This window comes from Grampus griseus (assembly GCF_964374135.1).
Source record: "Grampus griseus genome assembly, chromosome: 18".
NCBI classification, from domain to species: domain Eukaryota; kingdom Metazoa; phylum Chordata; class Mammalia; order Artiodactyla; family Delphinidae; genus Grampus; species Grampus griseus.
In genome coordinates, this window is record NC_139012.1 from 78,928,933 (window position 1) to 78,954,332 (window position 25,400).

At 42.0% G+C, this 25,400-nt stretch overlaps 2 protein-coding genes across 2 annotated transcripts in view; one reads left to right on the forward strand and one right to left on the reverse strand.

The window, feature by feature from the left end:
- Positions 1-25,400, forward strand: part of XPO4 (exportin 4) — a gene marked incomplete at its 5' end in the record, with an annotated part of 103,334 nt that overhangs the window by 49,077 nt on the left and 28,857 nt on the right. The window contains 3 exons of the mRNA XM_082675474.1: positions 2,526-2,631; positions 6,865-7,022; positions 7,252-7,426. Of these exons, the coding sequence (XP_082531600.1) occupies positions 2,526-2,631; positions 6,865-7,022; positions 7,252-7,426 (439 nt within the window). The remainder of the gene's footprint in view (positions 1-2,525; positions 2,632-6,864; positions 7,023-7,251; positions 7,427-25,400) is intronic.
- On the reverse strand, positions 22,856-23,408 carry LOC309836167 (small ribosomal subunit protein uS19-like). The gene has a single exon (XM_082676009.1). The coding sequence runs from the start codon at positions 23,333-23,335 to the stop codon at positions 22,898-22,900; it is 438 nt and encodes a 145-aa protein (XP_082532135.1). The 5' UTR covers positions 23,336-23,408; the 3' UTR covers positions 22,856-22,897.

Consider the following 25,400-nt stretch of genomic DNA (forward strand, 5'->3'; position numbering starts at 1 on the left):
CAGGTGGCCTGACCGTTTCATTACGGTTCAGTGACTCTGTCTCACATCCCACCTAAGGTAAAAGTAAAATCATGACACCGTTAGTGAGCAGATAAAGTATTAAGACATTCTGTTATTTTCCTCATGGAAAGTGTTTAGTGATGATACACATATTTTGTTTGTTAGATTTGGGTGTCTGACACATAAAGTTTCTTACCATTTTAATGTCAGATTGCAGCTCCTTAAAAAATGTAACTAGATTGTCATAATTTGTGCATCTTTGTTCAATGTGGAACTCAATATAAGTATTTAATAAATACTTTTCATTACTGAACAATTTATATACCAAAAAATTGCCTTTTAATTGAAAAAATAGGACACTGAAAATTAAGGGAATTAACCTGGAAAAGAAGTGGAACATTTTTTATGAAGTACAAAAACTTTGTCTTACTCTCAGGTGCTTTATTTCATGTGCTTGAGCCTCCTTGTTTTTTGGTTTTGTTTTTTTTTTGCAGTACACGGGCCTCTCACTGTTGTGGCCTCTCCCGTTGCGGAGCACAGGCTCCGGACGCGCAGGCTCAGCAGCCATGGCTCACGGGCCCAGCCGCTCCGCGGCATGTGGGATCCTCCCGAACCGGGGGACGAACCCGTGTCCCCTGCATTGGCAGGCGGATTCTCAACCACTGCGCTACCAGGGAAGCCCGAGCCTCCTTGTTTTATGTCCCAACTTTTACTGTGGAAAATTCCAAAGGTGCACAAAAATAGAATACAGCTTCACCAGCTGTAAGTTTTATTTCCTCTCTGCTCTTCCAGCCCCAGATTATTGTGAAGCACATCCCAGACATCACATTTCACCCACCACCATTTCAGTTTGCTTCTCTAAAGGATAATCAAGCCCCCGTTTTTAGATAACACATGGAAAGACCTAGTGTTTAGCTGTTGTGTTCTCTTCTGGGTGAGAGCCCAGTACTAACAATCTCACACCAGCTAGGTGCCTCGCGAGAAGATGAAGTCGTTCTAGAAGCTACGGACACACCAGTGGCTCTGGGTCAGGAGGCCCCGCGCTGCTGCTGTTTCAGAGTCCGGCAGCTCCTTCCTTTTGGCCCCAGTTCTCCCTGCCCTCCACAAGGGGGCAGACAGAGGAAGAGAAAAGTGAGATTTAAACGAACCTGGTTTGAGTTTCACTTTTATTCAGCAATTAAGTGCAATCACAGAACATTTCTGGAGTGATTGTTCAGAAACAAGCAATGGCTTCTTTTCTGAAAGAACTCTTGGTGCCCCTCCTTGCTCTTCAGACACAAAATAATATTAGTTATTTTAAAAGAGGGTTAAACAAAAATCTTTTTAAAAAATTTCCATAGCGTTGCCTTTAATTTTCTCTGTTAATGATTTGGGCTTTAATGAACATGTAGAATTTGAACTTATATCTAATTTTTGCAAACCGTAGTTTGGATAACTTGTTGAAATTTCTCATTGGGTGATGAGAATGGTCTGGCTCAGGGGTCCCCAACCTTTTTGGCACCGGGGACCGGTTTCATGGAAGACGGTTTTTCCACGGGCGGGGCGGGGGGCGTGTTTCAGGCGGTGATGCGAGCGATGGCGGGGTTGGGGGGGTAGCGGCAGAGGAAGCTTCACGTGCTCGCCCACCGCTCACCTTCTGTCGTGTGGCCCGTTTCCTAACAGGCCGCGGGGCTGATGCTGGACCTCGGCTCGGGGGTTGGGGACCCCTGGTCTAGTTGGGCATTTGATGAGCGTGGAAGGGGCGTAACGCTGTCTGTGCCCAGACAGGTTTCTCCTTTCCTGAAACCTCAGTTACCGTGTCTGTGTCCCTGAATGAGTTATGTTCACAAACACCTGCAGGTGTATTTTATGGTTACTCTCTGTGTGGTAAAGACGGTGTTCTGTTTGAAGCAGCTTGACAGTGAACACCTGAACATCATAAGCGTTGCTTTTTAGCCTGGGATAGAGTTTTATGTAAAGTGATAATTGTCTTTGTTGTGGAGTTGATGATCTGATGTTGGAAGTTCTTCTTCTTCGGTAGGATGTGTATTTGCTCCTCCTTTACTCTTTTTGTGTCCCAGTAAGTGTATTTCTTTTGGGAAAATGCTATTTTTCCAAGCAGACTGTATGAAACTCACATTTTGTGTAAGTGGTTTTAGCTGCTGTAAGATATTGGGGGACATGATGGGATCAACATGTAGAAATGGGTTCTTTTCTTGCATGTGTTTTGGCATCTGTTTTGCGTTAGTGTTTCTCCTCCTGTTGCCACCACTCAGATCACCTGTGCTCAGACTTTATGTACCCCTGCAGCATGATATATAATTATGATGAAACTGTTACCTACATTCCTCTAGCATTCTTTTTTCCAGCACTTAATGCCTTTTATTCCTTAGCTTCAGGCGTGAATTATGTAGCATATGTGAAGAGGCTTAACCTGTTTCCATTACATTCTTTCTGGATGGCTCCGTTATATTTAGGGGATACTTACATCTTAGACAGAGTCGGAATGTTACTGTGGTTGACCTTGACCCCAGCTAACTGGGAAGACATTATATAGCCATGTTTGAGTCCTCGCAAAATGTGCTCCTGAAGCCCACGGAGTCCTGGCGGGAGGCCCTTCTGGACAGCAGGGTCATGGAGCTTTTCTTTACCGTAAGTCCTGCTCTCGCTCGCCACAGGGAAGCCACAGAAAGGTGCCACGGGAAGAGTGCGTGCTTTTGTATCTTTTTTAAGTAAATCAAGACAGATTGCTTTTCTCCTCCAAAGCCTTCTCTCCTGATCAGTATATTTGCTTAAACAAAGATTATATAGAAATGTTTTTGCTGGTTTATTAAAATGTTATATAATTATGAAGGGTTTAACGTCGTAGAGCTCAAGCTTTTTGGTCTCAGGGCCTCTTTACGCTCTTAAAAATCATCGACGACCCCGAAGGGCTTTTGTTTATGTGGGTTATAGCTATTAGTGTTTACCATGTTAAAAATTCAAACTGAGAACTTTAAAAAATAATTTATTAATTCACTTAAAAATAGCAATACCAGACCACTACATATTAACGTAAATAACATTTCAGTGAACAAATAGCTATGTTTTTTAAAACAAGCAGACAGAAAGTTTAGTGAGAAGAGTGGCATTGTTGACATTTTTGCAGACCTCTCCAATGTCTGGTGTCACAGAAGACAGCCAGGCCCTCTCATCTGCTGCTGCGTTCGCTCAGTTGCAGTGTTCTATAGTCACGTAGAACGTGGGTGTGTGACGGTAGGAATGGAAAAGGCAAACACTGCCTCAGTGGTATTATGAGAGTAGTTTTGACCTTACAGACAACCTGACAGGGTGTCAGGAACCTTTGGGGACCCCTGGGCCGCACTTTGAGAAGTGCTGTTCTAGAGCAGTACACTTGTTGTGTACTGATGAGCAGCCGTGGGTTAAGTTAGAGTTACTGAATACCAGTTTATTTCAGCTGTAACTTTCAAATACCAGGAAGTTAGGAATGTGCTCCCATGTTTGCCCTAGAGGGCCCCCCAGTGTAATAGTCAAAAGCTGGAGAAAATATGGAAAATACGTGTGTGTGTGTTTTGGATACAGGTTTGCAGATGTAGGGCAAGCATGCAAGTTAGTTAGGTATAATGACTAGGGCAAAAGTCCAAATAAAGACCAATTAAAAAGAAAAAAGAAAGCTATTTTGCTAAATCCCAACCATTAATTATAGTTTACCTTTTCATGTGTTTTAAAGGTACTATTCACGAGCCTTACAAATTTCACCCCTAGGTGTACATAAAAATATTTTTCTATAGAAATGTTTAGACTGAGTATTACCTTGCATTTTCTCCTTTAAATCCGAGAAATGATGGCTAAAAACGTTATCAGTATCAAAGATAATTGTAACTACATTTTAACATTCTGTTGCCTGCCTCTGGCAGAAATTGTTTTGATGTGTATCCAAGTTCAGTTCTCTGTGTTATTCATTTGACTGAAATTGGATCCCATTCCAGCAGTTTTTGAAAAGGTGAAAAACTTGCTGGCAGTGCTGGAAACAGCTCCCCTGTCTGAACAGCTGTCTGGATGCGGTAGACAGCTGCTCCTGTCAGCTGGGAGCCTCCACATGCAGATAACTTCTGCATCTGAAAGTTAACCCCTTTCAGCTTGTGATTTTAACAGTTTTGTGTTTGTGGCCTATTACTTTTTCATGTATGCACTTATGAACAATTTTAATTTTGTTATTTGTTAGAAAAATGTCAGTGACTAATCTTTTCATTCACTTTTTTTTTAAGTTTATTTTCAGTTATGTGAATTCATTGCCTATTTGAAGCAGTTTTCCACTGCATGTCACTTTTTCTCTAGATCTGAATCGCTGCACTTATGTGTACTGTGTCGTGGCCTCGAGACCCAGCTGTGACCCATCTGGGTTCAGGAGACCTTAGATGGCCTTCTGCCCCCTACAAGTTCACAAGCTTCTCCAGTTTTCTTCTTTCCATTAGGTGTTGGAGAAACCACTCTCCTTAGTTTTTCCTTTTTGACATATTCTTCCTGATCTCATTTATGGTCTCTTCTTACTCTGCTCGTTGGATAAATACTGGTGTTCCTATCTCAGTTCTCAGCTTTGCTGACTGTGTACGTGTTCCTTGGGCTTCTTTTTCCACTCGTAGCTCACCGAGCGACACTTCTGCACCAAGGACTCCTCGTCTGTATTCAGCACAGGCTGCTCCTGTGTCCCAGAGCCTCGTAATCCTTGCGCTGGGCGCTTTAACTTGGATGCCCGAAGTCGTCTCGGATTCAGTGTGTTCCCATAGGACTCAGCGTCTTACTAACGTACTTTTCTTTATTCCTTGTCCGTATTTCTTGTCTTGCTTCTCCAGTCACCTCCCTGGGTCTTCCGCTAGACTTTGCTTTTCTTTATCCCTCTGCTTTTCCCTATTCAGGTGGTGAATTCAGTTTTTAATTTGTGTAACATGGTTCAGATATGGTAGAATTCCTTTGTAATGGAAGAGAGCAAGAATCTACCGTGTTACGTAAGAATCAGCCATTGATTTATCATGTTTTATGTGGTTCATATTTTAGGAAACATAAGTATGCCCAGTAAAGTCAGGCTCTGAGGACAGTTTCTTATTTTTATTTAATTTAATTACATAATCCATGTTGGCTGTTTCTTTTGCTTCCTCATGTCTGGACCAGGATTGAGCAACCATTTGGCTGTGTGGGTGGAGAAGCAGCCCTCTGTGGTCCCAGGTTGCGTTGTCTCTGTCATGTTTAAATGTTGATAAGGTTAAAAAAACAAGGTGACAGAAATGTAGGTACAGTTTTCAGATAAGGAACTTCAGAATAAGCTGTGTTCAGAAGTTCTTGAATAGAACGGATATATGGATTTGTGATTGTACTTTAAATTTACTATATATAAAACTTAGAATGTATTTTGAAAAACCCTTGTGTTGTTCTAGACCAGGGATTGGCTGGGTAGAATATTAGGCTTTGCAGGTCATTAGTTCTCTGAGGCAGCTTCAGCTCTGGCCTCTCAGTACAAGCAGTTACAGCAAAACTTCACTGATGGCTGTTACAACGTGAATTTTGTATAATTTTCACATGTCTTGAAATATTATTCTTTGGTTTTGTTTTTCCCAACCACATAAAAGGGTAAAAACCATTCTTACCTCACAGGCCGCACAAAAGCAGGCAGGAGGCCAGGTCTGGCCTGTGGGCTGTGGTTTGACAACCCCTTTTCTAAACCCCTTTCAGCATGTCAGTAGATAAATTAACTTTGTAACTTAACAGCGAGTTTTTAATATTTTAAATTTCTTAGAACCTTAAGCAGTTCAGGAATTAAAGATTAATAGAATCAACCAGTGAATTAAGGGTTTATGAGTATTCACTGTGTCCCCGCACTGTGCCAGTGAATAGTTGGGAAGCATCCTAACTTCAAGTAATTTATAAATGATTGCAGAGTCAGAGTGAAATAACCTGACACAGATAGAGAATAAATGTTTAAATTGTGTGACACTCAGAAAGCACAGAGATTTGTGTAGGGAAAGAGGGGCTGGAAAATTCAAATCCTTGTGGAAAGTGGAAAGTGGCCACAGTAAATGTGGTGGATTAAGATAAACAATTACCTGTGATTTCTCTGCTAAAAATATTTTCCTTGTCTGTTTTAATTATGTAAGTCTGAGGATATTAATGACACTGTAAAATTAGGGAGCAGTATTTTGGGAGTGTTTCTTTCATCAGAACACTGTATGCCAGGTGTTTCACCTCAGTATTGCAGCATTGAAATAAATTCTACGTGAGGTTTAAAGTGAATTTAAATATAATTTAGGTAAAATTTAAACATTTAAAAAATTTATTAATAGCAATGATATAGGATAAAAAGAGATTCAAATAAATTGTAGGCAATATCAGAGTTGATGAAATACCATGTTAATATATTGTTTGAATGAGTGAATTTCTAGGAATTGGGGGGCATGCTGGTTTTGCGAGTGTGTAACTGTCTGCTTCCAGCGAAGCAGCATCTATATGCTCTTGCCCGAACTTTGCTGACTTTAGCAAGAAGCTGCAGCGGGGCATAGTTAGCATAATACAGATGACTGTCGTTGCTGCTGTTTTTAGAAAAAGCAGTATGTCTGACTGGCCGGCATCTGTTTCTTTGTCATAACACGCCGGAGACAGTTCAGTTTTCAAAATGTAGGTAGCTCTCCACTGACAATTAATTGGTATGTTTAAAATCATGGCCTATAACATAAAATGGACTGAGGGACAATTTTCAAATTTAGTTTAACTCGGGAATTAGTTGTCTAGAAATGCTCAGCTACAGTGAATTTTTCTCTCACCTCGTTTGGCACGATAGACACGTGACCCTTACAAAAGAATTTATGTTTATGGATTAGCGATTCTTTCTGACAGGTACATCGAAAAATCAGAGAAGATTCCGACATGGCACAAGACTCCCTGCAGTGCCTCGCCCAGTTAGCTTCTCTTCACGGACCCATCTTCCCCGACGAAGGGTCCCAAGTGGATTATCTCGCACACTTCATTGAGGGCTTACTGAATACCATCAATGGGTAGGTATCCTGGCCCTTAGAACCAAAAAGGAGCTTCAGTTCTTCCTCATGATTAACAGTGGAGGAAAAAAGAAACTAGCGATTCCCTGCTTTTATATTTTAGAGGAGAGTTACATGTGTCAGTTGAAATGAGTACACAGAGACGTGCCTTTGAAAATGAATGGGTGCATGTTTGGAAACGAGTTACCTCTGCTCCACTTAACGCTGATGCTCATGCCTTGGGTTGTAGAATTGAGATAGAAGATTCTGAAGCTGTGGGGATCTCCAGCATCATCAGCAACCTGATAACTGTGTTCCCTCGCAACGTCTTAACCGCCATTCCAAGCGAGCTCTTCTCGTCCTTTGTGAGCTGCCTGACACACCTCACGTGCTCTTTCGGGCGCAGTGCTGCACTAGAGGAGGTGGTGAGTGGCTCCGACTGAACCGCGCTATCTCGCAGGGGGACCTGCTCTGCCTCTGAGGCGTGTCTCATGGCCGCTAATTGTTTTAAAGGAGTGCGTGTTTGTTTATATGTGCAAATCATTTGGCAGTCTGTGCTTGGGAACATGACTTCTTAAAAATTTGTGGAAAATCACTTTAGTAGACTAAATTTTATTTGTCTCAAGATTTTATTTTATTTTATTTTATATTTTTTAAAAATTTTTGGCTGCGTTGGGTCTTAGTTGCTGCATGCAGGCTTTCTCTAGTTGCGGCGAGTGGGGGCTACACTGTGTTGCGGTGTGCGGGCTTCTCATTGCGGTGGCTTCTCTTGTTGAGGAGCACGGGCTCTAGGCGCGCGGGCTCAGTAGTTGTGGCTTGAGGGCTCTTAGAGCGCAGGCTCAGTAGTTGTGGCGCACGGGCTTATTTGCTCTACAGCATGTGGGATCCTCTTGGACCAGGGCTCGAACCCAAGACCCCTGCATTGGTAGGCAGATCCTTAACCACTGTGCCACCAGGGAAGTCCCTGGTCTCCAGATTTTAAGTTGAGATAATTTAGTACCTGAAAGTAGGAAATGGAATGAAATGTTTTTATTAAAAACTATGTTGAAAGCCATTTTAATAATAAACTCTTTAAGTTCAAGGGGTGCTAGGAACTTTATGGTATGGTTGTGATTGTGTATAATTTTAAGTGTTTTTTGAGAATTTAGAAATCTTGGGCTTATCTGGAAATTATGTAAATATAATTTAGTTCAAATAATTGTAACCCTGCTTATTTTGATTAATTTTTTTGGTGTTTTTTTATGGTTTTAATAATATATCTTGGTAAATTTTAATTTGCATTAAAATTAAGACCAATTCCTGTAGTAAAGATGTTTTTTGGTACAGATTTTTAAATGCTTATCTTCCACATTTTATATTTAATTTGGAAAACTCGTACTAAACTCCTTGACAACACAGCTGTGTTTGTAACAGTTACTGGGAATAACTACGTTAATCTTGGGAAGTAATTGATTTTTTCCCTACCAAGTAGTTATTAAATTGTTGAAACTAATTGTTTTTTTAATGAAATGTAGATTCTTTTCAAAGATTGTAAGGGTAAAAAGAATACTTGTAGACCTCTGATAGAATTTCATGTTAAGTCCGAGCGGTTGTTTTGTTGGGGGTTTGGCAACATGTGTGGGAGTGATTTGTGCCCCTTCAGAGGTGTCAGAGCACGAAGAACTCGGGAATGACTGTGTTCACAACAGTGGGCGCCCCAGTGGTTTGACGGGAAAGGAACCAGGCCAGGAAGTTATTTATGTGTTGGAAAGTGTCGGTCATGGAGGAATAGAAGTTTACGGGCCTCATATGTGAGGTCTGAATTTCTAGGGAGAAAAATCATGTACTAAGCATGGGAGCAGAGGGAAATTTTAAGTATTTAAGCTGTACTCAAACTCTTTTCAAATGACCACAAATTCTGAATCACTCGGGTTTCACGTAACATCCCCCTTTCCCCCACCCCCTCCCCCTTGGTTAAATGGCACGTTGATCACATGTTTAGAAACACAGCTGCCTTTTATTATAGTTTGTTTGTGGGTTAAGGATGCTTCTAGAGGAATTGCTGGAAGATTTGTAACATTCTTGGCTTGCACATTTGAGGTTTAGAATTTATTTTGCCTAGGGGACTAACAACTTGGAAAACAATTTTTCTGCCAAGGTTTGACCTAGAAGTGTTGGGACACAGGGAGCCTGGATGCGCTTTCAGAGAGTAGATGTTTAATTGTGCTTCACAGGGAGGCATGCACTGTACCTAATGGGCCTCATTCAGGAAAACGGCTATTTCTTTTCCTTTCTTTTAATTGGTCGATTTCTTTTAATCTGTTTATGACATTTAAAAAATGGTGTTAGAAACAGTTGGTTACCCATTGAAACAGGCAGAGGGAATAGATTTGTCTGATGCTTTTGCATGACTCATAGCAGCCAGATTGGCGAGGGTTGGTGAAGTCGAGGGCTAACGGGGGTCCCTGCACGATGAGTTACCAGAAGACTAAGCGAATCCTAAATGTATCTCAGCCGCATGGGGTTTTCATTCTGGCTGTGTGAGGTGGGGGCGGGGCCTGGGGAGTGGGCGGCGGGGCGGCGAGGTGTAGGGACAGACCCAGCCCGGCTGCGGTGGAGCTTCTGGGACGCAGGGCAGGGCACCTCGTGCACAATACATAGTTGTTGACCTAAGATGGCAAAAGGTATAAAGAAATGAGCTTATACGTAAAAATCGAAAAGTTGAGGCATATTAAAATAACTGCTTTGGGGAGTCATGCGTGGTGAGAAAGATCAGGAACTTTTGAGGGAGACGCTGCGGCGTGAGCCAGAAGGAGTCCTCAGCTGCAGGGCCTTGGGCAGGTTGCTTCTCCTTCTGTGAGCACGTTTCCGTGCGGTGTAGTTAGGATGCTGGTCTCTTCTGATGTTTCGTGGGGTGGATTAATGTGAAAGTGCCCCTACGGTGTGCACAATAAAATGTGGAATTATAATGATACAAATGAACCTTTATAATGGGCTTTACTAACAGCCGTATTATGTGTGCTGTCCTATGAGTAAGACCAGATCTTGAGTTTTGTTGTTTCATGCAAATCAGTAATATTATTTGTTTATTTTTTAAAATGTTGTCTTTTGTGATTTGCTCTCAAATTATATCTTTTTATTTTTTTTGCAGTACACGGGCCTCTCACTGCCGTGGCCTCTCCCGCTGCGGAGCACAGGCTCCGGACGCACAGGCCCAGCGGCCACGGCTCACGGGCCCAGCCGCTCTGCGGCACGTGGGACCCCCCCAAGACCGGGGCACGAACCCGTGTCCCCCTCATCGGCAGGTGGACTCTCAACCACTGTGCCAGCAGGGAAGCCCTGTATCTCTTTTTTAAAACACAAATTTATTTATTTATTTATTTTTGGCTGTGTTGGGTCTTCGTTGCTGTGCATGGGCTTCTCATTGCAGTGGCTTCTCTTGTGGTGGAGCATGGGCTTCAGTAGTTGCAGCACGCAGGCTCAGTAGTTGTGGCACATGGGCTTAGTTGCGCCGTGGCATGTGGGATCTTCCCGGACCAGGGCTCGAACCCGCGTCCCCTGCATTGGCAGGCAGATTCTTAACCACTGTGCCACCAGGAAAGCCCCAAATCAATAATTTTAATATTAGGTTTTTAAAAACAATTTTAATCTTGTGAAATGTTTTGTTTTTCTTTAATATTGAAAGAGTTTCTTTTCCCAGTAGGAAAACAGATTCAGCAAAACACTTTTCTTGTTTTTTTAGTTGTGCTCAGGAAGGAAGGTTTTATTTTTATTTTTAACATGTATTTATTTATTTATTAACATATTTGTTGGAGTATAATTGCTTTACAGTGGTGTGTTAGTTGCTGCTGTATAACACAGTGAATCAGCTATACATATACATATATCCCCATATCTCCTCCCTCTTGCGTCTCCCTCCCACCCTCCCTATCCCACCCCTCTAGGTGGTCACAGAGCACCAAGCTGACCTCCCTGTGCTATGTGGCTGCTTCCCGCTAGCTATCTGTTTTACATTTGGTAGTGTGTATATGTCCATGCCACTCTCTCACTTCGTCCCAGCTTACCCTTTCCCCTCCCCGTGTCCTCAAGTCCATTCTCTACGTCTGAGTCTTTATTCCTCTCCTGCTCCTAGGTTCATCAGAACCAATTTTTTTTTAAGATTCCATATATATGTGTTAGCATATGGTATTTGTTTTTCTCTTTATGACTTCACTCTGTATGACAAGACTCTAGGTCCATCCACCTCACTACAAATAACTCAATTTCGTTTCTTTTTATGGCTGAGTAATAGTCCATTGCATATATGTGCCACATCTTCTTTATCCATTCATCTGTCGATGGCCACTTAGGTTGCTTCCATGTCCTGCCTATTGTAAATAGTGCTGCAATGAACATCGTGGTACCCAGCAATACACTTTTGTTTTACTGTGGTATTTTTTCAAAACTATATTTATTTAGGAATACATATAGATTGTCTCTTGTTTTAGGAACTCGTGTCTTAGATGGTGATTATGTTTCTGTAGCAAGAATTTAAAAAAGCAACTTCATGGGAAGAAAAATTCTTGATACTAACATGTATTCTTGAACTATGTTCTTGTTTGGTGGTTGTAGCGTGTGTATGAAGAGAGGCTGTTATTTATGACTGCCCTCAACTTGCAGTGAACTTGAAAGTCTCTGCTCAAAAAGAGCAACTCCAGTCTTCAGCCACTTTATTCTGTTGGCTGTTAAAATTTTTAGGTGTTGGGCTTCCGTGGTGGCGCAGTGGTTGAGAGTCCGCCTGCCGATGCAGGGGACATGGGTTTGTGCCCTGGTCCGGGAAGATCCCACATGCCGCGGAGCGGCTAGATCCGTGAGCCATGGCCGCTGAGCCTGCGTGTCCAGAGCCTGTGCTCCGCAACGGGAGAGGCCACAACAGTGAGAGGCCCACGTACAGCAAAAAAAAAAAAAAAAAAAAATTTCTTGGTGTTACTTGAGGCTTCCTGAAGCCAAGAATTTTTTCGTTGCACCCGAGAAATCAAATTTTTGTCTATTGCTAGACTGGAGAAGTGAGATGGATTATAAGATGAAATTATTGCCTTAAAAATTAAAATCCTAACAAAATAATTGTTCATATTATTATGTCAACTATTTTATAAAATGTCTATAATACTAGTATATGCATTTGAATTGATTCAGTGAAATTTGAAGAGAATATGGCTTGAACTCTAGACTCTCATTTGTTTCTTGGTTTCTTTTGTCGGTTAAGTTCAGCCCCCAGTAGGTTCATCAGCCAGAAGCCACATAACATGTTAACTGAACAGAGCAACCGTCATGGTCCTTAAACTTTGCAGTGTGTGTGTGTGTGTGTGTGTGTGTGTGTGTGTGTGCGTGCGCGTGCGCGTGCGCATGAGGGCTGTGGGTTGGGTATGTAAGGCAGGTGGGGGCGATGGCAGTAAACTTTGCAAAGGAAGAACTTCATATTTAATTTTAGTCCATTTGCTCCCTAACCTCAAGACCAGCAGGCCAAGGCAGAAGAAGAAAAATCTTGATAAAGTCGTTGGGAAGTCCATTATAGAATGTAATGCAGTAAAATAATTTCGCAGTTCCTTAGGTGAGTGAGTGCATTTAAAGTTCAGCATTCTTAACTCAAAATCTAGTTTCTCCAGCTCGATGGATAATTACTCTGTGGAGAGGAGGTGTGGTGAAAGAAATGCATTGAAGCCAAGTTACAAATGGAGAGGTGGGAAGCAGGAATTTGGGGGTATTTCAGGGATAAGAGGGAATAACTTACTGTCTGGAATGGTGATGTCAGTACAACACAAATGTGTGGTCGACCCTGCACCTTAACTCCCGGGGGAAGGGATGGTTTGAGAAGCTGTGCCAACCTCCCTACCCAGCATTCTGCTGGCCGGGGAGGAATGAATGGATGATAGTCCAGACGGCGACCCAGCTGTCCAGCTGCGCTGTGTGCACTCATTTCCTCTGCTTGTTGATCAAAGAAGAATTAAATGAGATGCATGAGTAGCCTTGCACATTTAAAGTATGCTTCTTTTTAATCCTAACAGTGGCTTTACCTCTGTTCAGGATATTTGAAAGAAAATTGGTTACTGTTACAACTTAAACACAGATTCTTATTGAAAGAAATCCTTAAAATAATCTCTATGTTTCATTTAATTCTGGTTGGGTCGTAATTTTGCCATGCAGTGTTTCCTAACTTGGATATGAGTCAGCCCTGATTTTTCAGTCTGCTTCCAGTCCTAGCACAGAACCAATGTTTGTTTTACAGAATTCTTGCACTTGAGATAGAATGTAGTGGATTTAGATTAAAGCTTATTTATCGTCATAACTGTGGTTTCATATAGTAACCTTTGTATTGCTTACAAGACTAGCATTAGAAACATAACCAGAGCTAATGGGCCAGGGTTTTGAAAATGGACGCTAGAATGAGGTGGAAGAAGAGATGGCCCTCCTACCTCAGGTAAGGCAGGTGAGTCCCAGCAGTGCCGGCCCCTTGGAGTACTGCTGAGTCAGTTCAGTTCCGTGAATATTTACCCATCACCTACATGTGCCAGGGACTGTGTTTGATAAATATACGTTCTTTAGCATTAAGAATTTGGAAATACATATATGTTTCCAAAAGGAAGAAGTTACGTTAATCTAGGAGTGTAACATTTAAAAACTCTCTGAAAATTACACCTTGGACTCCTGGTGCGTTTGTGGGGAGTCGATTTTTTTACGTGATCTATTTATAGGATTCTTCTAGCAGCTGCACTGCTTGTCCACTAAGTCAATTTCTCTTAGGGGATTTCAGAAGCCAGGAATACTGTCAGCTGCATAGGTAGTCTGGAGTCAAATTAATTCTGTGCTGTCAGGACTGGCTATGGAAAAAAAAATGAGAGAATGAATTAATTTCTTTTGCATTTGACATTCAAAGACTTCTAAATTCTTTTTAAAATGGAGAGCTCATGATCTGTTTGTGACATTTCTGCGATTTTTCTCTGTATTGCCATTGTTGCTTTCTATGATGCTACACTAGGAAGGAATATTTATAGCAGATGAGTAGCAGCATGAACTATTATAATTCAGTCTTTAATCTTTCATGTGCCCTTTCTTATTGTTTTACACCATGCAGTACATGTATTATTTGATCTGTCATTGGACTTGGGGGTTATGGCTATGCCTGTAAATTTTAAACTTACTGTGAAATATTCTGTTCACATAAAGTAAAAGCTTTATACATATATATATAAACATTTGTAAAGAAAAATAAAATGAACAACTGTCTGCCAGGCATGCAGATTAAGAAACAGTATATTGATAGGACCTTTTCCCCCTTCATTTACCTGGAGTTTCCCCGTCTGTTGTTATAAGCACAGTTTATGTTGTGCAGACTTATTTCTGCCAGTTGATTTTGTATCATGTTTGCAAATGAGCGCTGCCAGGGAACCCCTGGCCAGTGCTGTTGGCTCCTTTCCCACCCTCTGCGACCTCTGACTGTTCCGTTTGCTTTCGTTCCCAAGTCCTTATGAGAGCAGTAGAGCAGCCCCAGGCTCTAAATAGGGAACACCGAGTTAAACAGGGCTATTCCTCAGAAATGAAACATTCCATGTGAGAGCTAATGGCCCACACCCACCTTATTGCAATTTTTATGTCTATGAATCATAATGCTTTTCTTTTTTGTTAATAAATAAGTAAATTAATTTATTATTATTATTTTTTGGCTGTGCTGGGTCCTCGTTGCGCGCGGGCTTTCTCTAGTTGCGGCGAGGGGGGGCTACTCTTTGTTGTGGTGCGCAGGCTTCTCATTGCGGTGGCTTCTCTTGTTGTGGAGCATGGGCTCTAGGCGCACGGGCTTCAATAGTTGTGGCTCGTGGGCTCAGTAGTTGTGGCTTGTGGGCTCTAGAGCGCAGGCTCCGTAGTTGTGGTGCACGGGCTTAGTTGCTCCGCGGCATGTGGGATCTTCCCGGACCAGGGCTCGAACCCGTGTCCCCTGCATTGGCAGGCGGACTCTTAACCACTGCGCCACCAGGGAAGCCCCTATGGATCAGAATGCTTTTCTTAACTGACTCATGTAACTTATGTTTACATATGAAGATAGCACTCAGGGTCAAAGAAAGAGCTTTCCGATTTCATGGAGATGATTCGGAGTTGTCACGTTGGTTATTTGCTCTTTGTAGAAGAAAAGCTATTGGAGTTCTTTGCAGCATAACAGATATTAGAACTACTGTAGCACAGGATTTATCATGTATACTTTTACAGTATCTAACATTAGGGACACATGCATACACTTAATTTTTTTAGAGCAGTTTTAGATTCACAGCAAAATTGAGTGAAAATACAGAGTTCCCATCCCTGCCCCAGTACACCCAGCCCCCCGCCATCAGCATCCCTACCAGAGAGTGCATGTGTTACACCTGATGAACCTGCACCGAGGCCGTCATCATCCTGAGCCCATGGTCTACATCAGCGTTCACTCTTTGTGTTGTACACTCTGTGGGTTTGGACAAGTGTGCAGGGATGTGTAGCCACCGTTACAGTCTCATGCAGGCTAGTGTCACTGCCCTGAAAATCCCCTGAGCTCTGCTCTTCACACCCCCACCCAGCCCCTGGCAACCACGGATCCTTTTATTGTCTCCATAGTTTGGCCTTTTCCAAAATGTTGTATAGTTGGAATCGTACAGTAATGTTAGATTTTAATCTGAAGTTCACATCATTGTTAAAAGGCGGAGCAGTTCCACATACTGAAAGTTGTCTTTCCCAAGCTTCATTTGCCAGCATGTCCAGAGACAAAATGAACTGCTGCTTCTATATGTCCAAATACTCACCAGACGCAAAAGCAGATTTCTTTCTGCGGCTGAAGAGCTGCAGGTTCACCTCCAGTACACTTGCAGGTTAATTATGGACGTTGACATGTCAGTGCTGATAGCATGTTTTGATTACCTTCTCCACCCTCCGTTCCCAAATGGGGAAAAGTGGAGTCAAGTCGCCTCCTAAGCTCTGCGCCCCTCTCCAAAGCCCTCCTGGCAGCAGGCCCGAGACACCCCAGGCACGAGCAGAGTGTCTGGCTTGGGCCCTCGTCATCTTGGGGCACGTGCTCCGGCTTGGCGGCTGGGTCTTGGCCAGAGGGGCTGTGGAGCAGGGCCAAGGTATTAGGAAAAACCACTCGGCTGGGTTTCAGTTCTCTGTGATTAGCCTGAAAGATTTAGCTGCCAATTGTCATCAGCCAAATTGCTCACACTTTGCCTGATGAGTTACTTGTATTGGTTTCCAAGTGGAACAGAGGCCCTGTACAAGTTTGCAGTTCTTATTTTAAATCACCATCCAGTGATAGGGGCTCTGATGGTCCGCTGTGATCTTCTGTTTTGTCTAATATCAGGGCTCTATGGGAGGAATTATGGAATGCTCTTCCAATAGTAAAAGGCTTATAAGGCTTTCCCATTTTATTTGTACTTTTCTGTATCTGAATGATTACACCATGATAAGCATGCATTGTATATGTGCTAGGGAACAACAGAGAGAGTTCTTAGAATTGCCTACTGCTTCCTTCTGAGCGGTGGGGTCAGAGGATGCTGTTCCTCTTAAGATATGTTCCCAGTCTGTTTATTTTGGCAACATAAACTGTTAAGACTTAACAAATGATTTCTGCAAAGCACATGCTTTAAGTATGCAGAAACGGTCTTACTCATCTCCTGCTCCGGTACTTAGCTGGCATTAGTGATTTCTGCTGCAGGCACACACCAGCTGCTGCAGCGACCAGATGGGCACTTACCTGGCCTTTTGTTTAAATTTTTTTTAACATCTTTATTGGAGTATAATTGCTTTACAGTGGTGTGTTAACTTCTGCTTTATAACAAAGTGAATCAACTATACATATACATACATCCCCATATCTCCTCCCTCTTGCGTCTCCCTCCCACCCTCCCTATCCCACCCCTCTAGGTGGTCGCAGAGCACCAAGCTGATCTCCCTGTGCTATGTGGATGCTTCCCACTAGCTATCTATTTTACATTTGGTAGTGTATATATGTCCATGCCTCTCTCTCACTTCGTCCCAGCTTACCCTTCCCTCTCCCTGTGTTCTCAAGTCCAACCTCTGTGTCTGTGTCTTTATTCCTCTCCTGCCCCTAGGTTCTTCAGAACCGTTTTTTTTTAGGATTCCATATATATGTGTTAACATACGGTATTTGTTTTTCTCTTTCTGACTTACCTCACTCTGTATGACAGACTCTGGGTCCATCCACCTCACTACAAATAACTCAATTTCGTTTCTTTTTATGACTGAGTAATATTCCATTGTATATATGTGCCACATCTTCTTTATCCATTCATCTGTCGATGGCCACTTAGGTTGCTTCCAATATCGTGTCTGTTGTAAGTACTGCTGCAGTGAATATTGTGATACATGTCTCTTTTTGAATTGTGCTTTTCTCAGGGTATATGCCCAGTAGTGGGATTGCTGGGTCGTATGGTAGTTCTATTTTTAGTTTTTTACGGAACCTCCATACTGTTCTCCATAGTGGCTATATCAATTTACATTCCCACCAACAGTGCAAGAGGGTTCCCTTTCTCCACACCCTCTCCAGCATTTATCGTTTCTAGATTTTTTGATGATGGCCATTCTGACGGGTGTGAGATGATAACTCATTGTAGTTTTGATTTGCAGTTCTCTAATGATGAGTGATGTTGAGCATCCTTTCATGTGTTTGCTGGGAATATGTATATCTTCTTTGGAGAAACGAGGTCTTCTGCTAAGTTTTGGATTGGGTTGTTTGTTTTTTTGATATTGAGCTTGCATGAGCTGCTTGTATGTTTTGGAGATTAATCCTTTGTCAGTTGCTTCATTTACGAATATTTTATCCCTTCATCTTGTTTATGGTTTCCTTTGCTGTGCAAAAGCTTTTAAGTTTCATTAGGTCCCATTTGTTTATTTTTGTTTTTATTTCCGTTTCTCTAGGAGGTGGGTCAAAAATGATCTTGCTGTGATTTATGTCATAGAGCGTTCTGCCTATGTTTTCCTCTAAGAGTTTTATAGTTTCTGGCCTTACATTTATTTTTTTAAAGTAAATTTACTTATGTATTTATGTATGTATTTATTTATATATATATATTTATTTATTGTCTGAGTTGGGTCTTTGTTGCTGTGTGCGGGCTTTCTCTAGTTGCGGTGAGCAGGGGCTGCTCTTCGTTGCGGTGCATGGGCTTCTCGTTGTGGTGGCTTCTCTTGTTGCGGAGCAGAGGCTCTAGGCGCGCGGGCTTCAGTTGTCGCGGCACGCAGGCTTCAGTAGTTGTGCCATACGGGCTCTAGAGCGCAGGCTCAGTAGTTGTGGTGCACGGGCTTAGTTGCTTCGTTCCCTGTGGGATCTTCCCAGACCAGGGCTCGAACCCGTGTCCCCAGCATTGGCAGGCGGATTCTTAACCACTGCACCACCAGGAAAGCCCTGGCCTTACATTTAGGTCTTCAATCCATTTTGAGTTTATTTTTGTGTACAGTGTTAGGGAGTGTTCTAATTTCATTCTTGTACATGTAGCTGTCCAGTTTTCCCAGCACCACTTATTGAAGAGGCTGTCTTTTCTCCATTGCATATCCTTGCCTCCTTTATCAAAGATAAGGTGACCATATGTGCGTGGGTTTATCTCTGGGCTTTCTATCCTGTTACATTGATCTATATTTCTGTTTTTGTGCCAGTACCATACCATCTTGATTACTGTAGCTTTGTAGTGTAGTCTGAAGTCTAGGAGCCTGATTTGTCCAGCTCCGTTTTTCTTTCTCAAGATTGCTTTGGCTGTTTGGGGTCTTTTGTGTTTCCATGCAGATTGTGAAGTTTTTTGTTCTAGTTCTGTGAAAAATGCCATTGGTAGCTTGATAGGGATTGCATTGAATCTGTAGATTGCTTTGGGTAGTAGAGTCATTTTCACAATGTTGATTCTTCCAATCCAAGAACATGGTATAATCTCTCCATCTCCTTGTATCGTCTTTAATTTCTTTCATCAGTGTCTTATATTTTTCTGCATACAGGTCTTTTGTCTCCTTAGGTAGGTTTATTCCTAAGTATTTTACTCTTTTTGTTGCAGTGGTAAATGGGAGTGTTTCCTTAATTTCTCTTTCAGATTTTTCATCATCAGTGTATAGGAATACAAGAGATTTTTGTGCATTAATTTTGTATCCTGCTACTTTACCAAATTCATTGAGTAGCTCTAGTAGTTTTCTGGTAGCTTCTTTAGGATTCTCTGTGTATAGTATTATGTCATCTGCAAACAGTGACAGTTTTACTTCTTCTTTTACGATTTGGGGTCCTTTTATTTCTTTTTCTTCTCTGAATGCTGTGGCTAAAGCTTCCAAAACTATGTTGAATAATAGTGGTGAGAGTGGGCAACCTTGTCTTGTTCCTGATCTTAGAGGAAGTGGTTTTAGTTTTTTACCATTGAGACTGATGTTGGCTGTGGGTTTGTCATATATGGCCTTTATTATGTTGAGGTAGGTTACCTCTGTGCCTTCTTTCTGGAGAGTTTTTATCAAAAATGGGTGTTGAGTTTTGTCGAAAGCTTTTTCTGCATCTGTTGAGATTATCATATTGTTTTTATTCTTCAGTTTGTTAATGTGTTGTATCACATTGATTGATTTGTGTATACTGAAGAATCCTTGCATTCCTGAGATAAACCCCACTTGATCATGGTGTATGATCCTTTTAATGTGCTGTTAGATTCTGTTTGCTGGTATTTTGTTGAGGATTTATGCATCTGTGTTCATCAGTGATATTGGCCTGTAGTTTTCTTTCTTTGTGACATCTTTGTCTGGTTTTGGTATCAGGGTGATGGTGGACTCGTAGAATGAGTTTGGGAGTGTTCTTCCCTCTGCTATATTTTGGAAGAGCTTGAGAAGGATAGGTGTTAATAGAATTTGCTTGTGAAGCCATCTGGTCCTGGGCTTTTGTTTGAATTTCAGTGCTTGTGATTGTTCTGTTTATATTTTCTATTTCTTCCTGGTTCAGTCTCAGAAGGTTGTGCTTTTCTAAGAATTTGTCCATTTCTCCCAGGTTGTCCATTTTATTGGCATATAGTTGCTTGTAGTAATCTGTCATGTTCCTTTGTATTTCTTCAGTGTCAGTTGTTACTTCACCTTTTTCATTTCTAATTCTGTTGATTTGAGGCTTCTCCCTTTTTTTCTTGATGAGTCTGGCTAATGGTTTATCAATTTTGTTTATCTTCTCAAAGAACCAGCTTTTAGTTTTATTGATCTTTGCTGTTGTTTCCTTCCTTTCTTTTTCATTTATTTCTGATCTGATCATTATGATTTCTTTCCTTCTGCTAACTTTGGGGGGTTTTTGTTCTTCTTTCTGTATTCTTGTTTCTTGAGGTAGGATTGTGTTGCTATAAACTTCCCTCTTAGAACTGCTTTTACTTCATCCCATAGGTTTTGGGTCGTCGTGTTTTCATTGTCATTTGTTTCTTGGTATTTTTTGATTTCCTCTTTGATTTTTTTCAGTAATCTCTTGGTTATTTAGTAGCGTACTGTTTAGCTTCCACGTTTGTATTTTTTTACAGTTTTTTTTTCTGTAATCGATATCTAGTCTCATAGTGTTGTGGTCGGAAAAGATACTTGATATGCTTTCAACTTTCTTAAATTTACCAAGGCTTGATTTGTGACCCAAGATATGACCTATCCTAGAGAATGTTCCATGAACACTTGAGAAGAAAGTGTATTCTGTTGTTTTTGGATGGAATGTCCTAGAAATATCAGTTAAGTCCATCTTAATGTGTCATTTAAAGCTTGTGTTTCCTTATTTATTTTCATTTTGGATGATCTGTCCATTGGTGAAAGTGGCGTGTTAAAGCCCCCTACTATTATTGTGTTACTGTCGATTTCCCTTTTTATGGCTGTTAGCATTTGCCTTATGTATTGAGGTGCTCCTGTGTTGGATGCTGAAATATTTACAATTATTATATCTTCTTCCTGGATTGATCCCTTGATCATTATGTAGTGTCCTTCTTTGTCTCTTGTATTAGTCTTTATTTTAAAGTCTGTTTTGTCCGATATGAGAATTGCTACTCGAGCTTTCTTTTGATTTCCATTTGCATGGAATATCTTTTTCCATCCCCTCACTTTCAGTCTGTATGTGTCCCTAGGTCTGAAGTGGGTGTCTTGTAGACAGCATATATACGGGTCTTGTTTTTGTGTCCATTCAGCCAGTCTGTGTCTTTTGGTTGGAGCATTTAATCCATTTACATTTAAGGTAATTATCAATATGTATGTGCCTATTACCATTTTCTTAATTGTTTTGGGTTTGTTTTTGTAGGTCTTTTCCTTCTCCTGTGTTTCCTGTCTAGAGAAGTTCCTTTATTTGTTGTAAAGCTGGTTTGGTGGTACTGAATTCTCGTAACTTTTGCTTGTCTGTAAAGGTTTCAATTTCTCTGTCGAATCTGAATGAGATCCTTGCTGGGTAGAGTAATCTTGGTTGTAGGTTTTTCCCTTTCATCACCTTAAATATGTCCTGCCACTCCCTTCTGGCTTGCAGAGTTTCTGCTGAAATATCAACTGTTAACCTTATGGGGATTCCCTTGTATGTTATTTGTTACTTTTCCCTTGCTGCTTTTAATATGTTTTCTTTGTATTTAATTTTTGATACTTGGATTAGTTTGTGTCTTGGTGTGTTTCTCCTTGGATTTATCCTGTATGAGACTCTCTGTGCTTCCTGGACTTGATTGACTGTTTCCTTTCTCATGTTAGGGAAGTTTTCAACTATAATCTCTTCAGAAATTTTCTCAGACCCTTTCTCTTTCTCTTCTTCTTCTGGGACCCCTGTAATTAGACTGTTGGTACGTTTAATGTTGTCCCAGAGGTCTCTGAGACTGTCCTCAATTCTTTTCATTCTTTTTTCTTTATTCTACTCTGCAGTAGTTGTTTCCACTATTTTATCTTCCAGCTCACTTATCCGGTCTTCTGCCTCAGTTATTCTGCTATTCATTTCTTTTAGAGAATTTTTAATTAATTTATTGTGTTGTTCATCATTGTTTATTTGCTCTTTAGTTCTTCTAGGTCCTTGTTAAACCTTTCTTGTATTTTCTCCGTTCCACTTCCAAGATTTTGGATCATCTTTGCTGTCATTACTCTGGATTCTTTTTCAGGTAGACTGCCTATTTCCTCTTCATTTGTTTGGTCTGGTGGGTTTTACCTTTCTCCTTTATCTGCTGCATATTTCTCTGTCTTCTCATTTTGCTTAACTAACTGTGTTTGGGGTCTCCTTTTCACAGGCTGCAGGTTCGTAGTTCCCGTTGTTTTTGGTGTCTGCCCCCAGTGGATGAGGTTGGTTCAGTGGGTTGTGTAGGCTTCCTGGGGGAGGGGACTGGTGCCTGTGTTCTGGTGGGTGTGGCTGCATCTTGTCTTTCTGGTGGGCAGGGCTGCGTCCAGTGGTGTGTTTTGGGGTGTCTGTGAACTTATTATGATTTTAGGCAGCCTCTCTCTTAATGGGTGGGGTTGCGTTCCTGTCTTGCTAGTTGATTGGCATGGGGTGCCCAGCACTGGAGCTTGCTGGCCGTTGGGTGGAGCTGGGTCTTAGCGTTGAGACAGAGATCTCTGGGAGAGCTCTTGCCGATTGATATTATGTGGGACCGCGAGGTCCCTGGTGGACCAATGTCCTGAACTCAGCTCTCCCACCTCAGACGCTCAGGCCTGACATCAGGCCGGAGCACCAAGACCCTGTCAGCCACACAGCAACCCGTGCAGATGTCGTATTGCCAACCTGGTTCCAACTGACACTGTGAGGAAGGAAGGAACGCCGAACCGCCCTCACCAGCAGAGCGGGAGAGGCGAGTGCCTCCCCCATCCCCCGTCATGCCCACTGTTCCCACACTCTACTGTCCGACGCCTCTACCTGGCCTTTTTAAAAATTAATTAATTAATTTATTTATTTAGACAAGTCTCTACCTTTATTGGCCAGCAGGCTACTTAAGGGGGATGAAGCGGGAGGAGTGGGTGGCCCCAGTGCCGGGCCGGCCGTGCTTCACAGGCTTGTAGGTGATGGAGAACTTGCCTAGGTAGTGGCCGATCATCTCAGGCTTGATTTCCACCTGGTTGAAAGTCTTGCCGTCGTAGACGCCCACCACGCTGCCCACCAGCTCGGGCAGGATGATCATGTCGCGCAGGTGCGTCTTCACCACCTCGGGCTTCTCCATGGGCGGCGCCTCCTTCTTGGCCTTGCGCAGCCGCTTCAGCAGCGAGTGCTGCTTCCTCCGGAGGCCGCGGTTCAGCTGCTGCCGCTGCCGCGAGCTGTACAGCTGCATCAGCTGCTCATAGGACATGTCCAGCAGCTGGTCGAGGTCCACGCCGTGGCAGGTGAACTTGCGGAAGGTCCGCTTCTTCTTCTGCTCCACTTCCGCCATCTGGTCGGCTCTTCAGAAAGGCTACCTGGCCATTTTATATGCCTTTTCTTCTGTCCTCAGAACCAGCATCAGTGACTTTATTATATCATATATGATGAAGAGAAAAAAATAAAACAGATAATAAAGTGACAGTGGGAGAGCCCACAGCCCAACTCGAGAACTTTCCTGGTCCTGAGGTTGCTGTAACTGGAGTGCTCATCCACTCCTGTTGCTAGCTGCCCGCCCCCCCTGCAGGAGAGGTGGCCGCTGTTCTAAATTTTAACATTCCCTTGTCTTAACTTCTCTGATCATTTATATGGTAAGCTGTGTCGTTGTGTGAATATTATACCACACCTTGTTTTCCCATTCTGCCGTAAAGGAAATTTTGGGTTTCCCTTTTCTGCCGTTACCGTGTTAAAGTAAACGTTCTTCCACGTGTTTCCTAGCAACTTCCGTGAGACTTTCCTAAGGTCTAAACCTCAGAATGGAAGTTTTGGATCATAGGCTATGTAACGTTCAGTTTTCAAAGATAGTTTCCCGGAACTTCCCTGGTGGTCCAGTGATAAGACTCTGTGCTCCCAGTGCAGGGGGCCCGGGTTCGATCCCTGGTCAGGGAACTAGATCCCGCATGCTGCAACTAAGAGTCCGCATGCCACAACTAAAGGTCCCACGTGCTGCAACTAAGATCAGGTGCAGTCAAATAAATAAAATAAATGAATAATAATAATAACAAAAAGATAGTTTCCCATCGTTTGCTCAAGTGACTGGACTCCATGCTCACGGTGGTGTCTGCATTCCCGTTGACCCACATCTTCACCAGCACAGCTTCTGCCAGACTCACAGTATGAAATATGATCTTAATTTGCTTTCCCAGGTACTAATAACATTGAGCATCTTTTCATACATATCAATACATAATTCCCATGATTATTATTATGAAATGCTTGTTTACTCTGTTGCTTGTTTTCCTATCAGATTGTCTTTTCCTTACTGATTTAAAGAAATTCTTTATATAGTCTGCACACTCATTTCTTATTGGTTTATTTGTATTGCAGATCTCCTGGTTTTGTGGCTCCTCTTTTCACTTTATGGTATCTTTTTTTTTTTTTAATTTGGAATACTTCTAGATTTACAGAAAAGTTGCAAAGCTAGTACGGTATTCCCATATACCTAGTTTCCCCTAATATTACCATCTTGTATAGCCATGGTACATTTATTAAAACTAAGAGACTAACATTGGTGCATTTTTAAAAAATTTAAAAAATTTTTATTTAAAAAAATTTATTTATCTGTTTATTTTTGGCTGGGTTGGGTCTTCATTGCTGTGTGTGGGCTTTCTCTAGTTGTGGCAAGCGGGGGCTACTCTGTGTTGCGGTGCACAGGCTTCTCATTGCGGTGACTTCTCTTGTGGAGCACGGGTTCTAGGTGCATGGGCTTCAGTAGTTGTGGCACACATGCTCAGTAGTTGTGGCTCGCGGGCTTTAAAACGCAGGCTCAGTAGTTGTGGCACACAGGGTTAGTTGCTCCATGGCATGTGGGATCTTCCTGGACCAGGGCTCTAACCTGTGTCCCCTGCATTGGCAGGCGGATGTACAGTCTTGATATTCAGGCTGTAATATCTGTATATACAAGTTTGACTTTTTAGAAGGGGCTGAAGATACAGTTCCTTAGGAGGATATCATGCAAAAAGAGGAAGCACACCTGCTTCTCAGAGGAATGTTTCCTAATAATAAGTAAAAAGAAAAAGAAAAAATCTCTTGCAAAGCTTCATATAGTGAACGATACGGAATCCTCAATCCCATGACAACAGATGATGCTGGAACAGGTTTTATTCGGCTCTTTCTTACAACATTGTTTAACCCTCAGTATACCACCAGGGTCTAGTTTTTGAGTTTCGTTTTTGAACAGTTCTAACTATTTTAAATGTCAGTTTTTCATAACTTTTATTCTTTCTTAGAGACTTTAGAACAAAAAGAACATTTATTACCATGTAATTATCTTAGTATAAATCTAAAACACATTATGGATTTTTAGTGATCTGATTTCTCCCATATCTTGAAGCATTTTGCTATTTCATGATCTTGGG